We start from the raw sequence: 24,076 nt of genomic DNA, 5'->3' as shown, positions 1-24,076 counted from the left end.
ACTGAAGGCAGAGGAATGGCAGGTGCATGTTGCATGATGTACGGATCGAGTAAAGAATGCTCTAAGGATAACCACGTGGGCGGTGTGCTTATGAGGAAAAGATTAGACCATAGGGAGCCTTGAGATAATAGAAAAGCATAATGGTATTCCCGAAAGCTAGGGAAGTTGACACCTCCCTGGTCCCGAGGACACTTTAATTTACGCAAGGCAATCCGGGGCTGTTTGTTGTGCCACAAGAAGGAAGAAAGGAGACGCTCAATACGAGAATAGACGGAGGGAGAAAAAAGACATGGAAGCATACTGAGAACATAATTTATTTTGGGAGTTATCATCATTCGTATTGTAGAAAGTCTGCCCCACCAGGAGAGGTTGAGGGGGGACCATTTGGAAGTACAAGTGTGAATGATAGAGAAGATGAAATCAGAATTAAGTTTCAATGTGGATTCGAGAGTAGGACCAAAGAATAAACCAAGGTATTTAATTTTGGTAGGGGACCATATGAAGCCAGAGTTAATTGCATCAGTTTGGACATCGATGCAATTTAGCGGAAGTATTTCTGATTTAGTTATGTTTAGCTTATAGCCAGATATGGCTGAGTACTGTCTAATTTGTTCAAGAACAGGAGAAAGAGAGTCCGGGGTGATGTAGAGCAGGATATCGTCTGCATAGGCCGAGAGTTTAACTGAAAATTGGTCAGACTGGAAGCCATTAATTCTATGGTCGTGTCTGATAGCCGCTAATAACGGCTCCAGAGCGAGATTAAAAAGTAATGGGGATAGGGGACATCCTTGTCTGGTGCCACGGGATGGATAGAAAGGTTGCGAGGTACGGCCATTAATCATAATCCGAGTCGTCGGGTGGGAATATAAAACTTTGATCATATCAATAAAAGGATCTGGGAATCCATACCAACGGAGAATATGAAAAAGAAAGTGCCATTCTAGGCGATCAAAGGCCTTTTCAGCATCGAGGGCCATAATCAAGAGTCTGTCTGGATGAGATGTAGTGTGGTGGATGATATGTGACAAAAGGCGGGTATTATTGGAGGAGTATCGGTTATGGATAAAGCCAGATTGATCAGGGGAGATAAGAGATGGAAGAACAGATTGGAGCCGGGTAGCAAGAATTTTAGCAAAGATTTTAGCATCCACATTAATTAGAGAGATAGGTCTATAGTTTTTGACATCTTGGGGGTCTTTGCCGGGTTTGGGAAACACAATAAGGGTAGCCTCTGTAAAGGAGCCTGAAGAATCGCCCTGATTGCAGAGAAACTGAAAGAAAGATAGCAAATGTGGAAGCAGAGTAGGAAGAAAGGCCTTGTAAAACTCAACAGTAATGCCATCGGGGCCTGGTGATTTATTCGAATTTAGAGAGTTAATGGCGTCCTGGAGTTCCTGAGCAGAGAAGGAAGAGGAGAGAGGAGACGTCTCGGTAGGTAAGAGTGAAGGATGGGGAAAAGATAAAAATGAGGTAAGCTGAGGAATAGAGGGGGAGGTTTCTGATGAATATAGTTGTTGATAAAAATCATGGAAGGCAGAAGAGATGGAGGAATAGTCTGTAGATAACTGCCCAGATACATCTTTAATAGAAGATATGGTAATCTTATCTTGAGATTTTTTCAGATAGTTTGCAAGTAGATGACCCGGTTTATTATTGTCGGCGTAATATGTGGATGCTTGAACAAAAACAGAGTTGGCAGCAGAGGAGCTTAAAAGAGAGTTGTATTGCAATTTAAGATTGCGAAGATCAGTTAGAGCTTGTATATTAGATGTATCAGAGATATGGATGGACTCAGCCAAACGAATGCGGGATTCCAGATCCCGTTGTGCAGTTTTCTGAGAAGAATGAAGTTTGGCTGAGAATTGAATAATAGTGCCACGAATAAATGCCTTAAAGGCGTCCCAGGTAACAATCCAATTAGTATGTGTGGGAATGTTGAATTTGAAAAATTCTTCAATGGCAGCACTAATGCAATCCGAAAAATGGTCCTCAGCAAGGAGTGAAGAATTAAACCGCCATTGCTTACTGCGAGGTTCTAGGGAGAAATGTGTGCAATTTATTGTAATGGCAGCATGATCTGAAACAGTTATGGAGTGAATGTCAGATGAAAGAATGTGTGTTAAGATAGATGTGCTGACAAGGAAATAATCAATCCTGGAGTATGTGGCATGGGGGGCAGAAAAGAATGTAAATTGTTCATCATCCCTATGGTGGATTCTCCAAGGATCTGTTAGTTGTAACTGAGTCATAATATCATGCAATGCATACCATGATTTTGATTTTTTATAGGGGGCGTGCGATTTCCGGTCCCTACTAGGGTCCAAAATGAGGTTAAAATCCCCCCCTATTATTACGGGAGTATCTGGATCCTGCAATATATGGTTGGCGATATTATGAAAGAAATCTGGAGAATCAATATTAGGTGCATAGATGTTAATGATTCGCAATGCATGATTGGAAATAGAAAGCTTAGCACTTACCCATCTACCATGTGTATCATGAGAGCTAAAAAGTGTGGAAATGGAGGGATGTTGTCTCACCAGAGTAATGACACCATTCTTACCATCCTCAGCAGGGGAGAAAAGGGGAGGAAGAAAACCACGTTTGGTAAACTTGGCAGAGTCAGCAGAATTAAGATGAGTTTCCTGTAGCAGAATAACATCAGATTTAATATCATCCAAATATGACATTAACTTCCGTTGTTTTATTACATTATTAAGACCCTTGACATTCAAAGATGTTATTGATAATGACATTTGAAGATAATAAAAAGAATCTGATAATTGTCTGCATATAAAACATAAGGAATGAAATACCCATCAGAAACTGCATACATATCTGTAGTAAATAGAACAGGAGTGATAAATATCAGTGAAATACCAATAAAGAGAGAAAGAAGTAAAGAGCAATAAAATATACTGGAAAAGGTGAGAAAGCCCCCTGCTAAATAGCAGCAGGCCATAAAATATGGGTGGGCTGAGAAGCCAAGGCCCAGGCCGAAGGACAGCACACACCAGCAAACCTATTGACAAAGACTGTGAAAACAGGAGCTCTTGCTGCAGGAAAACAAAAACAGGATATCAGCAAGTTCAAGCAGTAAAACCTTGAGTAAACAACTGACCTATTAGGCTAATTGAAAGATAACCAGTCATAACAATCCAGGTAGCAAAAACAGTTGAAGCAGAACTAACAGGGCTGAACAGATACAGGAGCACGCTGTGAGTGAAAACAAGGTGTCAGAGTGACCGAGGAGAAAGCAGAAGGCAGCCGCACACAGTGAGAGGCTAGAGAGAGAGAGCCGAAAACGGCTCCTGAGACAGATGCAGGCAGCATTAAATCTAATGGTGCCGAGGCCCAAGGCGGGAAAGGAAACAAACAGAGAGCACATTGTCAGCTCGTGGTGCAGAGGAGTGCAGTAGAGGTAAGGAGAGTAGGCAGACATTGTGCAAAAAGAAAAAAACTTGAGCCATAATTACAAAAGGAAGTAATGCATCGTGGTGAGGAAAATTCCGGTACTCTGAAGTAGAGAGTCACTCTTTAAAGCACAGCCATGCTTCTGCAAGCAGAGCAGGGCAGATCAGACTCACACATTGTCAATCGGGGTGGGCGAAGTTTCTTCTATGTAGGTGGCCAAGAGCTCCGGATCGGTGAAGTCTTTTGTTTGGTTTAAATATGTCACCCGCATCCGCGCCGGATAAAAGAGGCCAAAGCGGGCGCCCATCTTCTTTAGCTGGGGACGGAATGCTAGGAGTTGCTGCCGGGTTTTGACTGTGTTCTTATGAAGATCCGGGAGAATAAGAATCCGGTTACCCTCATAAGTAATGGGAGCCATAGATCTTGCTTTTTGTTGTATAGCAATAACTTGAGGGTATCTCAGGATTTTCATCACGATGGGTCGCGGTCGACGGTCGCGTGGGAGCCTGGAAGATGGTGACCGGTGGGCTCGCTCAATCTCGAAGTCGTGGGTGAATGAAAGATCCAGCAGTTTGGGGATGAACGCTTCGAGGAAGGTGACCATATTGTTTCCTTCCTGCCCTTCCGGGACCCCCAAAAGACGCAAATTGTTCCGGCGAGAACGATTACTCGCATCTTCCATATCTTTCTCCAGGGCCAGCATGCGTTTCACATGGCCCTGAAGTGCTTTAACATTAGCCTCCGTAGTTGCCGATTTGATTTCTAAATCAGCCAATTTGGATTTAAATGAAGACAAATCAGTGTGAATCACTGCCAGATCTTCTTTAAGCTCCGATATTGCATCTTTGGTGTCTGTCATAAGTTCTTGAACTGTTTTAATTGCTTCCCACAAGTCAGACATGGAGGGAGATGCAGCAGTATCAGAAGCCTCTGAATTGGAGTTTTTCACCGGAGAAGGTGGGTCTGGCTTGTGTCTTTTGCCCTTAGTAGTTGAAGCCATAGTTCATACAGCTGAAGGTGGTAATTAGAGGGGTGAAAAACGAAAATATTGCAGCAAAAAGTAAAGAAAGGTTGCTGGAGCTAGTTGTTCAAGCGACCATCCCAGTCGGGCTCAACAGCGCCCCCCCCCTTAGTTCAATTTTTAATATTATTTTCTGATTCTAGATTCTCTGTGTTCATCCCACTCTTCTTTGAACTCAGTTACAGTTTTACTGTCCACCACCTCTCTCGAGAGCGCATCCCAGGCATCCACCATCCTCTCCGTAAAGTAGAATTTCCTAACATTGCCCCTGAATCTACCACCCCTCAACCTCAAATTATGTCCTCTGGTTTTACCATTTTCCTTTCTCTGGAAAAGATTTTGTTCTACGTTAATACCCTTCAAGTATTTGAACGTCTGAATCATATCTCCCCTGTCTCTCCTTTCCTCTAGGGTATACATATTCAGGGCTTCCAGTCTCTCCTCATACGTCTTCTGGCGCAAGCCTCCTCTCATTTTCGTCGCCCTCCTCTGGACCGCCTCAAGTCTTCTTACGTCCTTCGCCAGATACGGTCTCCAAAACTGAACACAATACTCCAAGTGGGGCCTTACCAATGACCTGTACAGGGGCATCAACACCTTCTTCCTTCTACTGGCTATGCCTCTCTTTATACAGCCCAGCATCCTTCTGGCAGCAGCCACTGCCTTGTCACACTGTTTTTTTGCCTTTAGATCTTCGGACACTATCACCCCAAGGTCCCTCTCCCCGTCCGTGCATATCAGCTTCTCTCCTCCCAGCATATACGGTTCCTTCCTATTATTAATCCCCAAATGCATTACTCTGCATTGAATTTTAGTTGCCAGGCATTAGACCATTCCTCTAACTTTTGCAGATCCTTTTTCATATTTTCCACTCCCTCTTCGGTGTCTACTCTGTTACAAATCTTGGTATCATCTGCAAAAAGGCACACTTTTCCTTCTAACCCTTCTGCAATGTCACTCACAAACATATTGAACAGGATTGGCCCCTGCACCGAACCCTGAGGGACTCCACTACTCACCTTTCCTTCCTCTGAGCGACTTCCATTAACCACCACCCTCTGGCGTCTGTCCGACAGCCAGTTTCTAACCCAGTTCACCACTTTAGGTCCTAACTTCAGCCCTTCAAGTTTGTTCAACAGCCTCCTATGAGGAACTGTATCAAAGGCTTTGCTGAAATCCAAGTAAATTACATCTAGCATATGTCCTCGATCCAGCTCTCTGGTCACCCAATCAAAAAATTCAATCAGGTTCGTTTGGCACGATTTACCTTTTGTAAAGCCATGTTGCCTCGGATCCTGTAACCCATTAGATTCAAGGAAGTACACTATCCTTTCTTTCAGCAACACTTCCATTATTTTTCCAACAACTGAAGTGAGGCTCACCGGCCTGTAGTTTCCTGCTTCATCCCTGTGACCACTTTTATGAATAGGGACCACATCCGCTCTCCTCCAATCCCCAGGAATCACTCCCGTCTCCAGAGATTTGTTGAACAAGTCTTTAATAGGACTCGCCAGAACCTCTCTGAGCTCCCTTAGTATCCTGGGATGGATCCCGTCTGGTCCCATCGCTTTGTCCACCTTCAGTTTTTCAAGTTGCTCATAAACACCCTCCTCCGTGAACGGCGCAGAATCTACTCCATTTTCTCGTGTAACTTTGCCGGACAATCTCGGTCCTTTTCCAGGATTTTCTTCTGTGAACAAAGAACAGAAGTATTTGTTTAGCACATTTGCTTTTTCCTCATCACTCTCCACATATCGGTTCCCAGCATCTTTTAGTTTAGCAATTCCATTTTTCATCTTCCTCCTTTCACTAATATATCTGAAAAAATTTTGTCTCCCTTTTTTACATTTTTAGCCATTTGTTCTTCCGCCTGTGCTTTTGCCAGACATATCCCTCTCTTGGCTTCTTTCAGTTTCACCCTGTAGTCCTTTCTGCACTCCTCTTCTTGGTTTTTTTTATATTTCACGAACGCCAACTCTTTCGCCTTTATTTTCTCTGCCACTAGTTTGGAAAATCATATCGGCTTCCTTTTTCTCTTGTTTTATTGATTTTCTTCACATAAAGGTCCGTAGCCATTTTTATCGCTCCTTTCAGCTTAGACCACTGTCTTTCCACTTCTCTTATGTCCTCCCATCCTAACAGCTCTTTCTTCAGGTACTCTCCCATTGCATTAAAGTCCGTACGTTTGAAATCTAGGACTTTAAGTATCGTGCGGCCGTTATATCAAACCAAACTGTTTGATGATCGCTACTTCCCTGGTGAGCACCCACTCGAACATTAAAGATACTCTCTCCATTTGTGAGGACCAGATCCAATATCGCTCTTTCCCTTGTGGGTTCCGTTGCCATTTGTTTGAGCAGAGCCTCTTGAAAGGCATCCACAATATCCCTACTTCTTTCCGATTCCGAAGACGGAATGTTCCAGTCCGCAGCCGGCAGGTTGAAATATCCCAATAGCAGAACTTCCTCTTTCCTTCCAAACTTTTGGATATCCACAATCAGATCCTTATCAATTTGCTGCGATTGAGTCGGAGGTCTGTAGACTACACCCACGTAGATAGAAGTTCCATCTTCTCTTTTCAGAGCAATCCATATCGCTTCTTCCTTTCCCCAGGTCCCTTGCATTTCGGTCGCTTGGATATTGATCTTTACATAGAGAGCTACTCCTCCACCTTTTTGACCATCTCTGTCCTTCCTAAAAAGATTATATCCCGGTATGTTTGCATCCCATCCATGGGATTCACTGAACCATGTCTCTGTGATAGCGACAATATCTAGATCTGCCTCTAACATCAGGGCTTGCAGATCATGAAGTTTATTGCTTAGACTGCGAGCATTTGTGGTCATCGCTTTCCAGCTATTTTTCAGCGGTAATCTCATTTTTTATATGGATTTTTGTTTCGTTTCACTTTCTGTTGCAATACTAAGAAATGAGTTGCTCATATTGTTTATATTGCAATCTTTACTACTATCACATCTTTTCTTTTGCCGGGGGTGGTATCTATAATTGTCCTTCATACATACACCACCCCCACCTTCTAGTTAAATGCCTAGAAACATATTGTCTAAATTTCTTTGCAAGGTTGTAGAGCTGTTACCACCACAGCCGGCACTAAAAAACACTCTACAGTTTTGTAAAAGCGGAGATAAAATAGATATACGTAGATAAAGGTTAAATTGAACCACCAAGAAGTTGGACTCTGCATACAATGCAACACCACAGAAACAGCGATGCATCTCCCCTAATGCAAAAAAATAAATAAATTGAATTTTTTTCTACCTTGTCTTCTCTGGTTTCTGCTTTCCTCATCTTCTTGTTACTCTCTTCCTTTTATATGGCATCTTTTCTCCTTCTATTCCCCTTCCAGAAACTTTATGCATCCCCCTTCCATCTCCCCCTTCACCTCCATTGATCTGGTATCTATCTTCTTCTTTTCCCTCCTCCAATGGACTAGCATCTCTCTCCTCTCCTCTTCTTCCCTTTCCCACAAGCCCATGGTCTGGCATTTCACTCTCTCCTCTCCCTTCCCCCCACTTCCATCAGCATCTGCCCCCTTTCGTTCCCTCTAACCCAATTCCATCCAGTATCCTTCCCCCTTATGTCTCTCTCCTCTTTCCCTGAACACCAATTCCATGAGCATCTGCCCCCTTTCTTTCCCTCCAACCCAATTCCATCCAGTATCCTTCTCCCTTATGTTTCTTTCCCCTTTCTCTGCACACCAGTTCCATCAGCATCTACCTACTTTTTCTCCTTCCACTACCCTTCCATACCACCCTGCCCCTTTCTCTCCCTTCACCACCCTTCCATACTTCCCTGACCCCCTTTCTCTCCCTCCACCACCCTTCCATACCACCCTGACCCCCTTTCTCTCCTTCCACCACCCTTCCATACCACCCTGACCCCCTTTCTCTCCCTCCACCACCCTTCTATGCTCCTCTCTCCCTCCAAGCCAACAAGGTCCTGCAATGACTGTTTCTGCTGCCTCTGCTCCAGAAGATGTAAGTGACATCAGAGGGAGTGGGCCAGCAGATGCAGGGAGTTGTGGCAAGGTCCCGCGATGACTGTGGCTACTGTTCCACCCCCTACGATGTCACTGACGTCTTCCGGAGCAGAGGCAGCAGAAGAAATCATCACGGGACCTTCCTGCACTTCAGCGTGGCTGCCAACTCTGCTTCGGAAAAAGTACGGCTGCACTGAGGTGCAGTTTAGAGCACTGCAGGAGGTTCTGGACCTGGCCAGCTGGCTTTGCATCTCCCTAGGGCTGGCACCCAGGGCCGTCCACACACCCCACTCCACCCTTGGCACGCCACTGCTTCTAAGGTAGATAAAATGAAATACATCCATGGAATATTCAGTCTGTGGTCATCAAACACTCTTTTCCAGACCACCAGCAGGACTTTCATGGCTGTGAAGGCTTCCAGCACCTCTAACAGCAGAGTTCTGTCTTTCAGATCCTGGCAGTGGAGGTTCTGCAGCAGAAGGGAATCATCGTACGTCTGATGCGGGTGTCTGATGCGCTGCTCAGCCTCTGCCCACAAACCACACGAGAGCGCCTTCAGGTAACAAACTTCTCCTGAACTGAGGCAGGATCTCTGACCGCGACCCAGACATTATAAAGCAACACAGACGATAAGAACCATTTGTCCCACCTAGTTGCCCTTGCCTGTACTGGTCTAAGTCCATGCCCTGACCACCAGGAGTGGTTAAGGAGATCTTCCAGTAATTCTGCTGTCTCAGGCTGGGTGACTCATATTTTTCCCACCTCAGTTTTTACTCAGAGTATTCTAAAGGGCCACTATTACATAGTAACATAGTAGATGACGGCAGATGGTCCATCTAGTCTGCCCAACCTGATTCAATCTAAAAATTTGTTGGGGGGGGGTTCTTCTTCTTCTTAGCTATTTCTGGGCAAGAATCCAAAGCTGTGCCCGGTACTGTTCTTAGGTTCCAATTACTGAAGTCTCCGTCAAAGCTCACTCCAGCCATCTACTCCCTCCCAGCTATTGAAGCCCTCCCCAGCCCATCCTCCAGCAAACGGCCATATACAGACACAGACCGTGCAAGTCTGCCCAGTACTGGCCTTAGTTCAATATTTAATCTTATTTTCTGATTCTAGATCCTTTGTGTTCATCCCACGCTTCTTTGAACTCAGTCACAGTTTTCCTCTCCACCACCTCTCTCGGGAGCACATTCCAGGCATCCACCACCCTCTCCGTAAAGTAGAATTTCCTAACATTGCCTTTGAATCTAACACCCCTCAACCTCAAATTATGTCCTCTGGTTTTACCATTTTCCTTTCTCTGGAAAAGATTTTGTTCTACGTTAATACCCTTCAAGTATTTGAACGTCTGAATCATATCTCCCCTGTCTCTCCTTTCCTCTAGGGTATACATATTCAGGGCTTCCAGTCTCTCCTCATACGTCTTCTGGCGCAAGCTTCCTATCATTTTCATCGCCCTCCTCTGGACCGCCTCAAGTCTTCTTACGTCCTTCGCCAGATACGGTCTCCAAATTTGAACACAATACTCCAAGTGGGGCCTCACCAATGACCTGTACAGGGGCATCAACACCTTCTTCCTTCTACTGGCTACGCCTCTCTTTATACAGCCCAGCATCCTTCTGGCAGCAGCCACTGCCTTGTCACACTGTTTTTTCACCTTTAGATCTTCGGACACTATAACCCCAAGGTCCCTCTCCCCGTCCGAGCATATCAGCTTCTCTCATAGAAACATAGAAACATAGAAAGATGACGGCAGAAAAGGGCTTCAGCCCATCAAGTCTGCCCACTCTACTGACCCACCTCATTAAGTCTGAGTGCTAATGACCTAGTTCCTTAAGTCGACGCTTGTAGGGATCCCCACGTGGATGTCCCATTTATTTTTAAAGTCGAGCACGCTAGTGGCCTTGATCACCTGCACCGGAAGTTTGTTCCAGTGATCCACCACCCTTTCTGTGAAGAAATACTTCCTGGTGTCACCACTAAATTTCCCTCCTCTGAGTTTGAGTGGGTGCCCCCTTGTGACCGAGGGTCCCTTGGGAAAGAATATGTCATTTTCCACCTCGACACGACCTGTGACGTACTTAAATGTCTCAATCATGTCACCCCTTTCCCTGCGCTCCTCTAGAGTATAGAGCTGCAATTTGCCCAGTCTTTCTTCGTATGAGAGACCCTTGAGTCCGGAGACCATCCTAGTGGCCATCCGCTGGACCGACTCAGCTCGAAGCACATCTTTACAGTAATGTGGCCTCCAGAATTGCACACAGTATTCCAGATGAGGTCTCACCATGGTTCTGAAAAGTGGCATTATGACTTCAGGTTTGCGGCTGACGAAGCTTCTCCCAGCATATACGGTTCCTTCCTATTATTAATCCCCAAATGCATTACTCTGCATTTCTTTGCATTGAATTTTAGTTGCCAGGCATTAGACCATTCCTCTAACTTTTGCAGATCCTTTTTCATATTTTCTAGTCCCTTTTCGGTGTCTACTCTGTTACAAATCTTGGTATCATCTGCAAAAAGGCACACTTTTCCTTCTAACCCTTCTGCAATGTCACTCACAAACATATTGAACAGGCCACTGCTCTGTGCCAGTAGTTTTGCCAGCTCTCCTTTTTGCCTTCAGCAGATGGGCGTATATGGTCCATTTCTCTACCTAACTCAAAGCAACCCTCTTCCCCCTTTCCTTTTAACCTGTCCTTCCCCCCCCACTTCATCTTGCATTCTCTCACTGCCGCTATGCAATGGCATAGTAAAGGGGATTAGTCCGCCCCAGGTGCCGTCTTGGTGGAGGCGCCAACAACCGTCTTCCCAACCCCCCACCACCACGCGTGTGCGTCCCTTCCCTTCCCTCATAACTCTTTAATGTTCCTGGCGTGAGAAGGATCATGAACTCACTGCCCACGTTGGTGTCGGCCCTCTCTGACGTCACTTCCGGGTCCCACGCCGAGGAAGTGACATTAGAAGGAGAGTCGACACGACGCGGGCAGCAAGTTTGTGGAGATGAGAGGTCCAGGGGAAGGGAAGAGGGCGTGTGTCGGGAGGGAGCGGGGGAGGGGCACTACTTACCCTCGCTACACCACTGCTTAGATTCTGTCGTGGTTTGGGTTACGATGACCTCTGCTGGCAGTCTGCGCCAGGCACCCTCTGCCCCTCTCTCTCACTTCCTGTACACTGTGTGTTGCGTAGGACAGAAGACATGAATGATGAATGGTTTCTGCTGCAGGAAGTTATATGTGATATACAGTGTTCCCCCGGTTGTTCGAGTTGTAATTCATTGCCAGAGAATGTGGCAAAAGCAGTTAGTTTAGCAGGGTTTAAAAAAAGTTTAGATGATTTCCTTAAAGATAAGTTCATAAGCCATTATTAAGATGGATGTGTGAAAATCCACTGCTTATTCTTAGGATAAGCAGCATAAAATCTGTTTTATTCCTTGGGATCTTACCAGGTACTTGTGACCTGGGTTGGCCACTGTTGAAAATAGGATACTGCCCTTGATGAACCTTCAGTCAGTTCCAATAGGGCAACTCTTGTACTCTCCCATCTAGCCTCTGACCCTACTTCTCATCCTGCTCTCATCAGGTAGTCATCATGTATGGCTTCTTCCCCTACTTTCTGCGTTCCATCTCTCATCAGAAATCTTTCATAAATAGCCAGCTGTCATCAGGGAACCATCATGTTTGTCTTCTATCCCTATTTCTTCTAATCAAGGAGTCGTCGTATGCAATATTAAATTTTATTTTATTTTTTGCAGGTTTCCTGCTGGTCCTCTGGATCATTTTGTTTTGCTCATTACTTGACAAGAAGAAGGGGAAGCAGACTGACCCCATAGCTAAGAGTGCCATTTCTTCTAAGTAGGTAGAACTCCAGCGATATGACCTTCGGTTGCCACTTGTGTTTCTCTTTCAGCCACTGTTAGAGTCCCTTGGGGAGCGAGCGCCTCAGATCTACCTCAAGAGCTCAGCCTACACAATGTGTCTCGAGCATGCTCAGACTCTGCTGTCCCAGTTCTCAGAGACGCACGAGGAGCTGTTACCATGGCTTGAGGAAGCCCAGATGCTCATTGCTCCACTACCTCCTTGTTCCATCAGCTGTGGCTCCTTCAAGCAGCAGCAAGAGCTCCTTCAGGTAACGGCACCCAGTGTTTTCACTTATTTTCACCAGGAAGTGGCTACCAAGCTTCCACGTTCTGTGGCAGAAATTCTCATTGGAGAATTGAGCTTGATTTGAGTACCGGCTTTTAGGAGTAAGTGGCTTTATGAGTACCAAGCTTCAGAGATGCTTTGGAGGAAATACAGTTGCGAGTGAAAGGTTTTGAAGAGTTGTTTGACTCTGAAGTTTCCTCGGTAGATGGTCACACTTGAAGCTAGAAGAGGTGTGCACTGAACCTTGCTGGGCTTTTTGAAATGTCGAGACATCTCTTGCATCCGTGTTTCCCGGCTCTGTCCTGGAGACACACCTAACCAGTTGGGTTTTTAGGAGAGCCACAGTGAACGTGTAGGAGAGAGACTTTCATACACTGGGTCTCCAGCGTATTTAACTATTTACTAAACCTTAAGTTTGTATCACCACATCATCTCCATAACGATAGAGCTCGACACAGTTTACAGGTAATTCAATAAATGAGAGAAGGACATAATAAGAAATTAGAGGTTATGAAGAGGATAGCTAGCTTTACATTTTAAAGAGATAGCTTTACATTTTGGAGAAAAGCCAGGTTTTCAGATGCTTTGGGAATGATTGGAATGAGCCTAGGTTCCGCAGCGGGGCAGGGAGGTTGTTCCAAAGCTCAGTGAATTTGAAGAAAAGGGATTTCCCTAATTTCCCTGCATACATGACGCCTTTTAACAAGGGGAAAGATAGTTTGAGTATGTGGGTGGATCTGGTAGTGTCAGGTCTCAAAGAATTCCAGGATAGTGGAATTAGGGGAGGAAGAATGCCATGTAGGATCTTGAATGTTAGGCAGGTACATTTAAAGTGAATCCTAGAAATCACCGGAAGCCAGTGAAGTTATGACAGAAGCGGGGAAACATGATTGAATTTGCTTTTTGCGAAGATCAACTAGCCGCAGTGTTCCGGATCCGCTGAAGTCTTTGAAGATTTTTCTTGGTTAGATTTAGATAGATATTTCTCATCCATATTCATTATAGATATCCTGAAAACCTGACAGATTAAATGTGCCTCCATATCAGATCTGAAAACCTCTGCTCCAGCACATCAGATTTCTCCAGATAGGATCAGACAGCCACTGGTGATGCCATACGACTAGGCCCTGGGACCCTGGATAGAGTAGCTCTCCTAAAGCTCAGAAAGGTTTTGAAAAAGAGCCCTTCTGAGCAAGTGCCACCCCCCAGAACTATTCCATCCATCAGATTTTGACACCAGCATGTGACCGTGGCTGGGGCATAGGCAGGTCCATGTTTAGGGGGACCCGGGAGTGGGCTGGGGGCGCCATATAGTTCTTCTCACCTCTTACCCCCCCAAGCAGTATTAAATCCTACCTTTACTGGTGGAGATGCCTAAACACACCCAGCAATGGAGTCGTGAGGCTAAGATGTGAAATCATTACATTACATTAGGGATTTCTATTCCGCCTGTGCCTTGCGGTTCTAGGCGGATTACATTATGGAAGATATCTGGGCAGTTCCAGTAGAATTACATTTCAGGATAGGAGTATATTACAGTAACAGTAAAGAGTTATGATACTTCAAGTTCACAGAAGATAATACTTATCACAGAAGTTATTACATATAACAGAAGATAATGCATTTTGCAGAGGTAATACTTGGCAACTCGATCGTTTAAATCGGGTGTAAAGTAGAAGAGTTACAGTACATTCTTGGTCATGGACAAAGAGATAGTTTAGATGGGTGTTTCCGAAGTCGTTGGTTGGGAACTCATTGGGTGGTGGTTAGAATGATGGGAGGTATTTTTTGAACAGTAGTGTTTTTATTTCTTTGCGGAACTCTTTTATGTCTGTTGTTTTGGTCAGTAATTTTGAGATATCAGAGTCTATTTTAGCTGCCTGTGTCCCCAGAAGGTTGTCGTAGAGTTTCTTACGACAAGTTCCGTTGAGTGGTGGATAGGTGAAAAGGTTCTGTGTTCTCCTTCTTCTTGGTGGGTGGTAGTGATGAAAACGGTTAATTAGGTAACTGGGTGCCATGCCATGGGTTACTTTGAAAATGAGACAGTAGAGTTTGAATTGTGTTCTTGCTTTTATTGGTAGCCAGTGAGATTTTAGGTATGCATTGGTGATGTGGTCGTATTTGCTGAGTGAGTATATGAGTCTGAGGGCTGTGTTCTGGATGGTCTGTAGTTTTTTTATTGTGTTGGTCGGGCAAGGTAGGTAGAGGCTGTTGCAATAGTCGACAATACTTAGCACAAGGGATTGGACAATGATCCTGAATTGGTCTTTGTTAAAGAATTTCCTGATTTTTCTTAAATTTCGCATTGTGAAGAATGCTTTTTGGGTGACCTTTAGGATTTGTGTTTGCATTGTGCAGCGTCTGTCTAAATGTATTCCTAGGATTTTGAGGGAGGTCTGTATTGGGTACTTGCCAATCAGCCACGGGGATACACTTCTGGAGTCACTTTATTGATAGATATGCTATAAAAGCGTAAAGGCTCGACACTTGCAGTGTTTTGGCGTCTGTGCCTTTATCAAGAGTCTTGAAGCGTTGACACAGTGCACGCGGACACTCTGGATGAAGCGCTGGTTAAAAGTCTGACGGAGCAGCAAATAAACCAGTGTCCAAAGCGAAGCTAAGGGTCACGAGTAAACTTTGGACACATGCTCCGTCAGACTTTTAACCAGCGCTTCATCCAGAGTGTCCGCGTGCACTGTGCCAACGCTTCAAGACTCTTGATAAAGGCACAGACGCCAAAACACTGCAAGTGTCGAGTCTATACGCTTTTATAGCATATTAGTGTTTAAGCCCGTTACATTAACGGGTGCTAGTAAAGCCTCTTTCCCTCACATGTCCCTAAATTTTCAGCCCCAGCTCCAAACCCAGAGCATTTAAAGGCCTGTGGCTTCCCCCCTCCTCACAGCGAGGCAAGAAGCAAAGGGGGCCGCGCACCATACCTGCGTTCAGCGGGCTGACGAAGGCTTCCAGCCGCGGGCGCTTTCTTGTGTTCAGCGACCCGCCTTCAGGCCCGCACCAAGAGCCATGGCTAGCTTGTGCCCGGGCTCTAAGGCACAACGTCAGCCCCCCCTTCGGGACTGCTGCGGGAAGATTAATAACATAGTAACATAGTAACATAGTAGAAGACGGCAGATAAAGACCCGAATGGTCCATCCAGTCTGCCCAACCTGATTCAATTTAAATTTTTTTATTTTTCTTCTTAGCTATTTCTGGGCAAGAATCCAAAGCTTTACCCGGTACTATGCTTGGGTTCCAACTGCCGAAATCTCTGTTAAGACTTACTCCAGCCCATCTACACCCTCCCAACCATTGAAGCCCTCCCCTGCCTATCCTCCACCAAACGGCCATACCCAGACACAGACCGTGCAAGTCTGTTTTTTAGAGACGCTCCTCTGGCAACGCCTGGCAGGAAGGACTGAGAGCCGTCTCCCCCGCCGCCGAATACAGCCACGGAGGGCAATCGGGGTGGCCAGGATGCATGCAGGGAGAGAGCTTGCCTGCGCTTCTCCAGCAGTTGGTGAGTGAGGGCAGGAGGAGGGGATTGGCCAGAGTGTTCCCTGCCGCCACGTTCTAAAATAGAATCCGGCCATGGATCAGAAAACATGGCGGCAGGGAACACGAAACCCTAAGTGCGCATTGGGATTTATCAATAAAGTAACTCCAGAACAGTATCCCCGTGGCTGATTTCACATCTTATCCTCACGACTTCATTGCTGGGTGTGCTTCCCTCGTCCATGAGGCCTTTCCTTGGCTTCCTCTTCAGGAGATGCCTAAACCCCACTGGCTGAAGCGGTTCACTGCCTGATCCTCCTCCTTTGCTGCCTGAGCAGTGAAGAAGTTGGGGTGTTTCGTGTTGCTGAACTCTGCATGCAAGGGAGCGCCAGCATTGGCGACTGAAGTACACCATTGACTTTTTCGCTGCTCGGGCAGCGTACCGCTTCAGCTGGCAGACCTTGGGCATCTCTGCCAGCCATTATTTTGGAGAGAACCTGAGCCTAAAATGAGAGGGCCCAGGCCCCCCTCAGCCCTGTTTGAGGTATTGTAAATAACCCCGTGTTCCTAAAAGTCACACTGGAAGGCTGACCAGGGAATTAACCGAGAGGTGCCCATACTTCCTTATCATAAGGGGAGCCCTGCGCTGTGCTCACATTGTATGTGACGCTCTTCCCAGTATCAGTGGCTTCACACCTCAGAGACAGAATATGGGGGGGGGGGGGCTAGGGATACTGTAACTACAGGGGTAAGAAAACCCTAGGGTGACAGAGGGAGGAATCTTACAATTCAGTGTCCCGCAAACTATGTCGAGCCGAGGCTCGATGCATCCGGAAGTGCGCAGATGACGACAGGATGACATCACGCACATGTGTGATGCCATCACCTTGACATCTGCCCATGCGCAAAGGCCCTCCAGATAGGCCCTGAGCCACCAGTGCCGGCAGGAAAGATGCGCAGAGAGAAGGTGAGGCGCTGGTGCCGGCTGATTGCCTACAGGATGTGGCTTTCGCCCTCCTCCTGCCTAGCGTCTCATGGCACACCTGAAATTTCAGGGGACACACAGTTTGCGATGCACTGTTATAATCGCTCTTTAATGGTAACACATTGTGGGCAGTTTTATAAAGGGGTCCTTTGGTTTAAGCACCTAGAGGTTACCTAATTGGATCCTATTATATTAAGGGATGTAGGTGCCTGTTTTCCTTTATAGAATACATACGTGCCTATCTGGTTAGGTGTCGGCATTTGTGCAAGCCATAGAGCTGCTGTAAATGTTTGCCTTTAGATGCACAAATGCAATTACTAGAATCCTCCTCCCATAGTGTGCTCATGTGTACACCCATCTGTGTAAGATATCGCAGTGCCTAGCCAGATTGTTGGCCCTTGGCATGTACACATGTTGCAGTCATTTGCTCACTTGCTGTGACCTCTTCCTCCCCCTAGTGGCCAGACTTAGCACGTACTGTAGTTATGTTGCTCCTGGCGGTTTTTGGTCGAGGGCTGAACAGGGAAGGGATCTAATAGCGGGAAATCCTTGATAGCACATTCCAGCCCTCATTCTGATCCAGCTGGAAGCCGGAACAAGCAGCTGTGGCTGTTACAAGAGATCTTGAAATTGTTAAGACTGTGTACCATGCGTGCTTTTGAAATTTATGTGGAATGCATTGTCTGGGCCCTTACGGTTCTGGAGAAATCTATTGCAATTTAGAAAGTTGCTTAAGATCCATTTGTTTGTTTAAGCTTTTTTAAGCAAATATTTGTCTTCTTGAGTTAATACTTTACTTTCTGAATATCATCTTTGTAAGTTATATAATTTATAGGTTGAGATGGTATAATCTTATGATTTTTGCTGAAATATGGGATCTTTATGTTGTGCAAATCCTGAACTATGTATGTAATACTGGATTGTAACTCGCTGCAAGATTGTGGCGGTATAAAAAAATTAAGTTATTATTATTATTATTATTATTATAAAGGCGGATTAAAAATGCTTTAAATAAAAATAGTGCCCAGCATGATTTGGGGTGGAAATCCAACGGCCTTATTCTTCCCTTAGCAACTACGGGAGGCCATCGCAGAGCACAAGCCCCTGGTGATGAAGCTCCAGAGGGTCTCTTCGCAGCTGGCTGAGCTCAGCCCAGACGGAGGTGCCGAGTTCCAGCGGAAGAGCAAGATGGCCGAGGAGCGCTATGCCAGCATCAGGGAATGGGTGCGTCTGGCAGCTGCTGTGCTGGAGGATGTCATGCCTCGGTTCAGCCAGGTAAGCACCAATGTAAGATGGGGAAGCCCTGCGTCCAGGAGAGGCCTGGGAGAGTCAATAAGTGCAGCATGCAATATAATGAAAGCATGTACGCCGGAAAGAGGCATCTCATTGCTCTTCACTTCCAGGGAATTGGAGTTCTTGTTCCTCTTTAAGAAACTGGATCTACAAGTTCTTGGATTTGTTAAATAAAACCCGGACTGTGCAGAAACGTGAAGTCACCTGACAGCCCTACAAGAAGAAAACTGTTCCCACAAAATCTCATGCAATCCCTTTAAGATCACTGCCACAAAAAGCATCTAGTTTGCCCATCTGCAACATCCACTATCTCCTCCTCTCTCTGAGAGATCCCATGTGCCTATCCCGGGCCCTCTTGAATTCAGACACAGTTTCTGTCTCCACCACTTCTTCTGGGAGACTATTCCACGCATCTACCACCCTTTCTGTAAAAAAGTATTTCCTTAGATTACTCCGGAGCATATCACCTCTTAACTTCATCCTATGCTCTCTCATTCCAGAGCTTCCTTTCAAATGAAAGAGACTCGACTCATACGCATTTATGCCACATAGGTAGTTAAATGTCTCTATCATATCTCCCCTCTCCCGCCTTTCGAAAGGGTCCAGAGAAGATCAACTAAAATGGTTAAGGGGCTGGAGGAGTTGCCGTAGAATAAGAGATTAGAGAAACTGGGCCTCTTCTCCCTTGAAAAGAGGAGATTGAGAGGGGACATGATGAAAACATTCAAGATAATGTTAGATAGATAGTAGATAAAGACAGGTTGTTCACCTTCTCCAAGGTAGGGAGAACGAGAGGGCACTCTCTCAAATTAAAAGGGGATAGATTCCATACAAATGGAAGGAAGTTCTTCATCCAGAGAGTGGTAGAAAAATGGAACGCTCTTCCGGAGTCTGTTATAGGGGAAAACATCCTCCAGGGATTCAAGACAAAGTTAGACAAGTTCCTGCTGAACCAGAACGTAAGCAGGTAAGGCTAGACTCAGTTAGGGCTCAGGTCCTTGACCTGGGGGCCGCTGTGGGAGCGGACTGCTGCGCATGATGGACCACTGGGCTGACCCAGCAGCGGCAATTCTTATGTTCTTACGTCCCTCCAAACTATACATGTTGAGATCTTTAAATCTGACCCCATGCGCCTTATCACGAAGACCACACACCATTTTAGTAGCCTTCCTCTGGACCGACTCCATCCTTTTTATATCTTTTTGAAGGTGAGGCCTCCAGAATTGTACACAATATTCTAAATGAGGTCTCACCAGAATCTTATACAGAGGCATCAATACCTCCTTTTTCCTACTGGCCATACCTCTCCCTATGCAACTTAGCATTCTTCTAGCTTTCACCATCACCTTTTCAACCTATTTGGCCACCTTAAGATCATCACATACAATCATACCCAAGTGTTTTGCATTCTCTGCGTGATAGATCTCATCTCAAGCATGGTAAGCATCCTTAAAGAAGAAGGCTTATGTTTTGGAATTAAATTTGTCCAGGAAGGGCTCTAATCTAATGTCTAATGGTAGAGGGTTCCATGGAGAGGGGGTAGTGACCGAGAAAATAGCTTCATAGAATATCTCCCTTATGGATGGAATTGCTAGTAAATTTGGATTATTAAATCGGAGTGCCCGGGAGGGAATATGGGGAATCAGATGTTTGTCAATGAAAGCTGGGATATTAGTGTGTTTGGTTTTGAAAATAAGCAGAAGCATTTTGTATAACATAGTAACATAGTAGATGACGGCAGATAAAGACCCGAATGGTCCATCCAGTCTGCCCAACCTGATTCAATTTAAATTTTTTTAATTTTTTCTTCTTAGCTATTTCTGGGCAAGAATCCAAAGCTTTACCCGGTACTGTGCTTGGGTTCCAACTGCCGAAATCTCTGTTAAGACTTACTCCAGCCCATCTACACCCTCCCAGCCATTGAAGCCCTCTCCAGCCCATCCTCCACCAAACGGCCATATACAGACACAGACCGTGAAAGTCTGCCCAGTACTGGCCTTAGTTCAATATTTAATATTATTTTCTGATTCTAAATCCTCTGTGTTCATCCCACGCTTCTTTGAACTCAGTCACAGTTTTCCTCTCCACCACCTCTCTCGGGAGCGCATTCCAGGCATCCACTACCCTCTCCATAAAGTAGAATTTCCTAACATTGCCCCTGAATCTACCACCCCTCAACCTCAAATTATGTCCTCTGGTTTTACCATTTTCCTTTCTCTGGAAAAGATTATGTTCTATGTTAATACCCTTCAAGTATTTGAACGTCTGAATCATATCTCCCCGTCCCTCCTTTCCTCTAGGGTATACATATTCAGGGCTTCCAGTCTCTCCTCATACATCTTCTGGCGCAAGCCTCCTATCATTTTCGTCGCCCTCCTCTGGACCGTCTCAAGTCTTCTTACATCCTTCGCCAGATACGGTCTCCAAAACTGAACACAATATTCCAAGTGGGGCCTTACCAATGACCTGTACAGGGGCATCAACACCTTCTTCCTTCTACTGACTACGCCTCTCTTTATACAGCCCAGCATCCTTCTGGCAGCAGCCACTGCCTTGTCACACTGTTTTTTCGCCTTTAGATTTTCAGACACTATCACCCCAAAGTCCCTCTCCCCGTCCGTGCATATCAGCTTCTCTCCTCCAAGCATATACGGTTCCTTCCTATTATTAATCCCCAAATGCATTACTCTGCATTTCTTTGCGTTGTATGTTCTCTCTTTTTCCTGTGTTTTCCTGTTATACTGTTATGTGACTGGATTCAGCAGCCGCTGTTCAATATTTGTATCACACCATTGTTTTTATCTCACTCCCCACCCCCCACCCCGCTCCCCAGCTTACAGAGAGGATGGATCTCATGGCAGAGTGCATAGAACGATTGCAGGATCGCTTCCAGCACCTTCCTTCCCTCCGAGGGGAGTCAGTTTGCATCCGAGAGCAGATCCGGGATAATACATTGGTCCTGGGGGAGCTGGAGAAGCTGGGGGTGTCTCTGCATACGATCCAGAGACACGTGGAAGAACTTCTCTCCAACACCCAGGCAGTGGGTTCCGAGCTCACAGCTAAAGGTACCAGAGGTGGGAGGTGATAACAGAGAAGGGTGACAGGGGATGCCAAACACTTGACCCACTAACCTCTCTTGTGCAGGGATCCAGGACCAAGCAGAGCTGCTGTTGGGGCAGTGGCAGAGCCTCCGAAGTCAGGCCGAGGAGCGGGAGTGCTGGTTGAAGAGTCTGCTCACCCTGGCCGACCGTTTCTGGCATGGATTCTCAGAGCTGACCATCACCCTGAATGATACACAGCAGATGGTTCTGGACATAGAAGAGGCCAGTTCTGACCCAGATTCCATCAGAACAAAGCTAAACACTATGCAGGTATTTATGAACAGAAAGGCGAATATCTCAAACGCATCCCCTTTCCCTTATGAGAGGAAGCCCCTGCTCTGGGGGAACTTAGTCTCATCAAGGCACAGAGGGAAGACAAATAGGAGGTTTTTAGAACATTTACCATGAGAAATAAGACTAAAATCAACCAGTTTAGTAGCTTTGAAAAAGTGAGGGGTTTGAGTGGGATTTGACGAAGGCTAGAGAAGGGAACATGTTAATAATAATAATAATAACTTTATTCTTATATACCGCCAACAATCTTGCGACTTCTAGGCGGTTTACAATAAAAGAAACTGTAAATACAATCAAGAGAAACTTTACGTACAGCGAATTAAAGAGTATAGCAGTGTACATCTGATAACATTAATAATGTTAACGTCAGTTTGTGTGTTGCAAGGCCAGGAAGTGCCAAGTTGTTTACACAAAAGTAGAAATATTCCATAAGTTCATAGAGTGTTCATATTTAGCGAATAGGGGTTGGGGTTAACAGTTTGCACGTTCAGGTATGTGGTGATGTTACGAGGGGGGTTGATGATCCGGTTCGTTGCCTAGGTATTTCAAGAATAGGTGAGTTTTTAGGTGTTTTCTGAATTCTTCATAGTTGTTTGTGTGTGCAATTAGTTTTTCTAGGTCTTTACCCCATATGGCTGCTTGATATGATAGCAGTTGTTGATGGTGTCTCTTATATTTGCACCCTCTAGCCGTTGGGGAGACAAATTTCATGTGTGTTTTTCTTTCATGTCTGTTGGTTGGGAATGAGAAGAGGTCTGTAATGTATTTTGGGGCTAGACCATTTAATACTTTGAAGCAGAGACATCCTAGCTTGAACTTCGTGCGCGCCTCCATCGGCAGCCAATGTAGGAGTCGGTAGGAAGGGGTTATGTGATCGGACTTCTTCAGCCCGAAAATCATCCTGACTGCTGCATTTTGTATCAGTTGTAGTCTTTGCATTTGCTTCTAGGGGATTGTCAGATGGGTGATGTTGCAGTAGTCCAGGTGGTTTAGTATTAGGGATTGTACTAGAATTCTGAAAGCTGAAGTGTGGAAGTACGCCTTAATGGACTTAAGTTTCCAGAGAGTGAAAAACCCTCTTTTGATTACACCATTCAGAGAGCTCATTTCAGATCTATGTTACAGTCAAGGATCACTCCAGCAGCTGATGAATTTGGCAGCCAGATTAATATCTAGTACGCCAAGGTTTGAACATCTTATTCCAGTTCTAAGAAAATTGTATTGGCTTCCATTCCCTCAGCGAATATACCACAAGGTGCAACAGGTGGTATATTCTTCTGCTCCGGCATGTTTCCAAAATCTTTGGAAAGCTTACCAGCAGTGTTCCCGCTAAGCTGCGCTGGCGTGCGCTGGCGCACAAAATATTACATCGCAGCGCACAAGTTTCACGTCACAGCGCACACTCGAGCGGAGGTGAGAGGAAGCGGCGGCGGTCTGCCCTGATCGCCTAAGATGCAGCAGCGGCGGCATCCCCGTAATTTACGGGGATCATGAAAGGAGCCGCCGCTGCTGCATCTTAGGCGATCAGGGCAGACCGCCGCCGCTTCCTCTCACCTCCGCTCGAGTGTGCGCTGTGACGTGAAACTTGTGCGCTGCGATGTAATATTTTGTGCGCCAGCGCACGCCAGCGCAGCTTAGCGGGAACACTGCTTACCAGACTAATCGTAGGCTACGATCTGAGGGTTGTATGAGGCTTATAAATGATAAGGAAACTAGGATTTACCACAAGAAAGCAAGAGATATGATGTTTCAGTAGTGGGCGTTACAGCTCTGGTACTCCCTTCCCAGAGTTATGAGACTGTGTAAAGATCGTACATGTTTCAGGAAACAGTTGAAAACGCAACTGTTCGTCGATGCATTTATAATAATAATAATAACTTTATTTTTCTATACCGCCATAGTCAAACTGACTTCTAGGCGGTTCACATAGAAAGAAGGCTGGACAATCAGCGAATTACAAAATGCAAGAAGAAGGAAGTTACATCGTGAATTGGAGAAACATGGTGAAAGAATACAAGAGAGAAGAAAGATGTTACATAATACAATGGGGTTATAAGGTGAAGGAAAAAAAAAAAAATCCTGAGAGAGGTGATCTCATTAAGCAAGGAATTTGTCAAATAGAACGGTTTTAATTGATTTTCGGAATGTGTTGTAGGTCTGTCTGGCTTTATTTATGTGGTTTCCCAGCCAGGATTGCTGTCTGTTTGCTTGGAACATGAAGGTTCTGCCTAGGAAGGATTTGTATTTGCAGCCTGTGATCTTTGGGTAGGCAAAGATGTTTTTGTTTCTGGTTGTACGTGTGGGGTTGTGTAGAGTGAAGTGTGTTTGCAGGTA

General features: G+C 45.5%; 1 protein-coding gene across 1 annotated transcript in view; it reads left to right on the top strand.

Annotated features, from left to right (window-relative positions):
* The window catches only part of PLEC (plectin), a 523,889-nt gene that overhangs the window by 364,424 nt on the left and 135,389 nt on the right, over positions 1 to 24,076 (top strand). Inside the window, 5 exon segments of the mRNA XM_033935291.1 lie at positions 8,887 to 8,994; positions 12,342 to 12,560; positions 18,126 to 18,329; positions 21,181 to 21,412; positions 21,492 to 21,718. Coding sequence (XP_033791182.1) covers positions 8,887 to 8,994; positions 12,342 to 12,560; positions 18,126 to 18,329; positions 21,181 to 21,412; positions 21,492 to 21,718 — 990 coding nt within the window.

Source organism: Geotrypetes seraphini, chromosome 2 (genome assembly GCF_902459505.1).
Source record: "Geotrypetes seraphini chromosome 2, aGeoSer1.1, whole genome shotgun sequence".
NCBI lineage: Eukaryota > Metazoa > Chordata > Amphibia > Gymnophiona > Dermophiidae > Geotrypetes > Geotrypetes seraphini.
The sequence above is the reverse complement of the archived record's forward strand: the minus strand, read 5'-3'. Positions and strand labels throughout refer to the sequence as shown.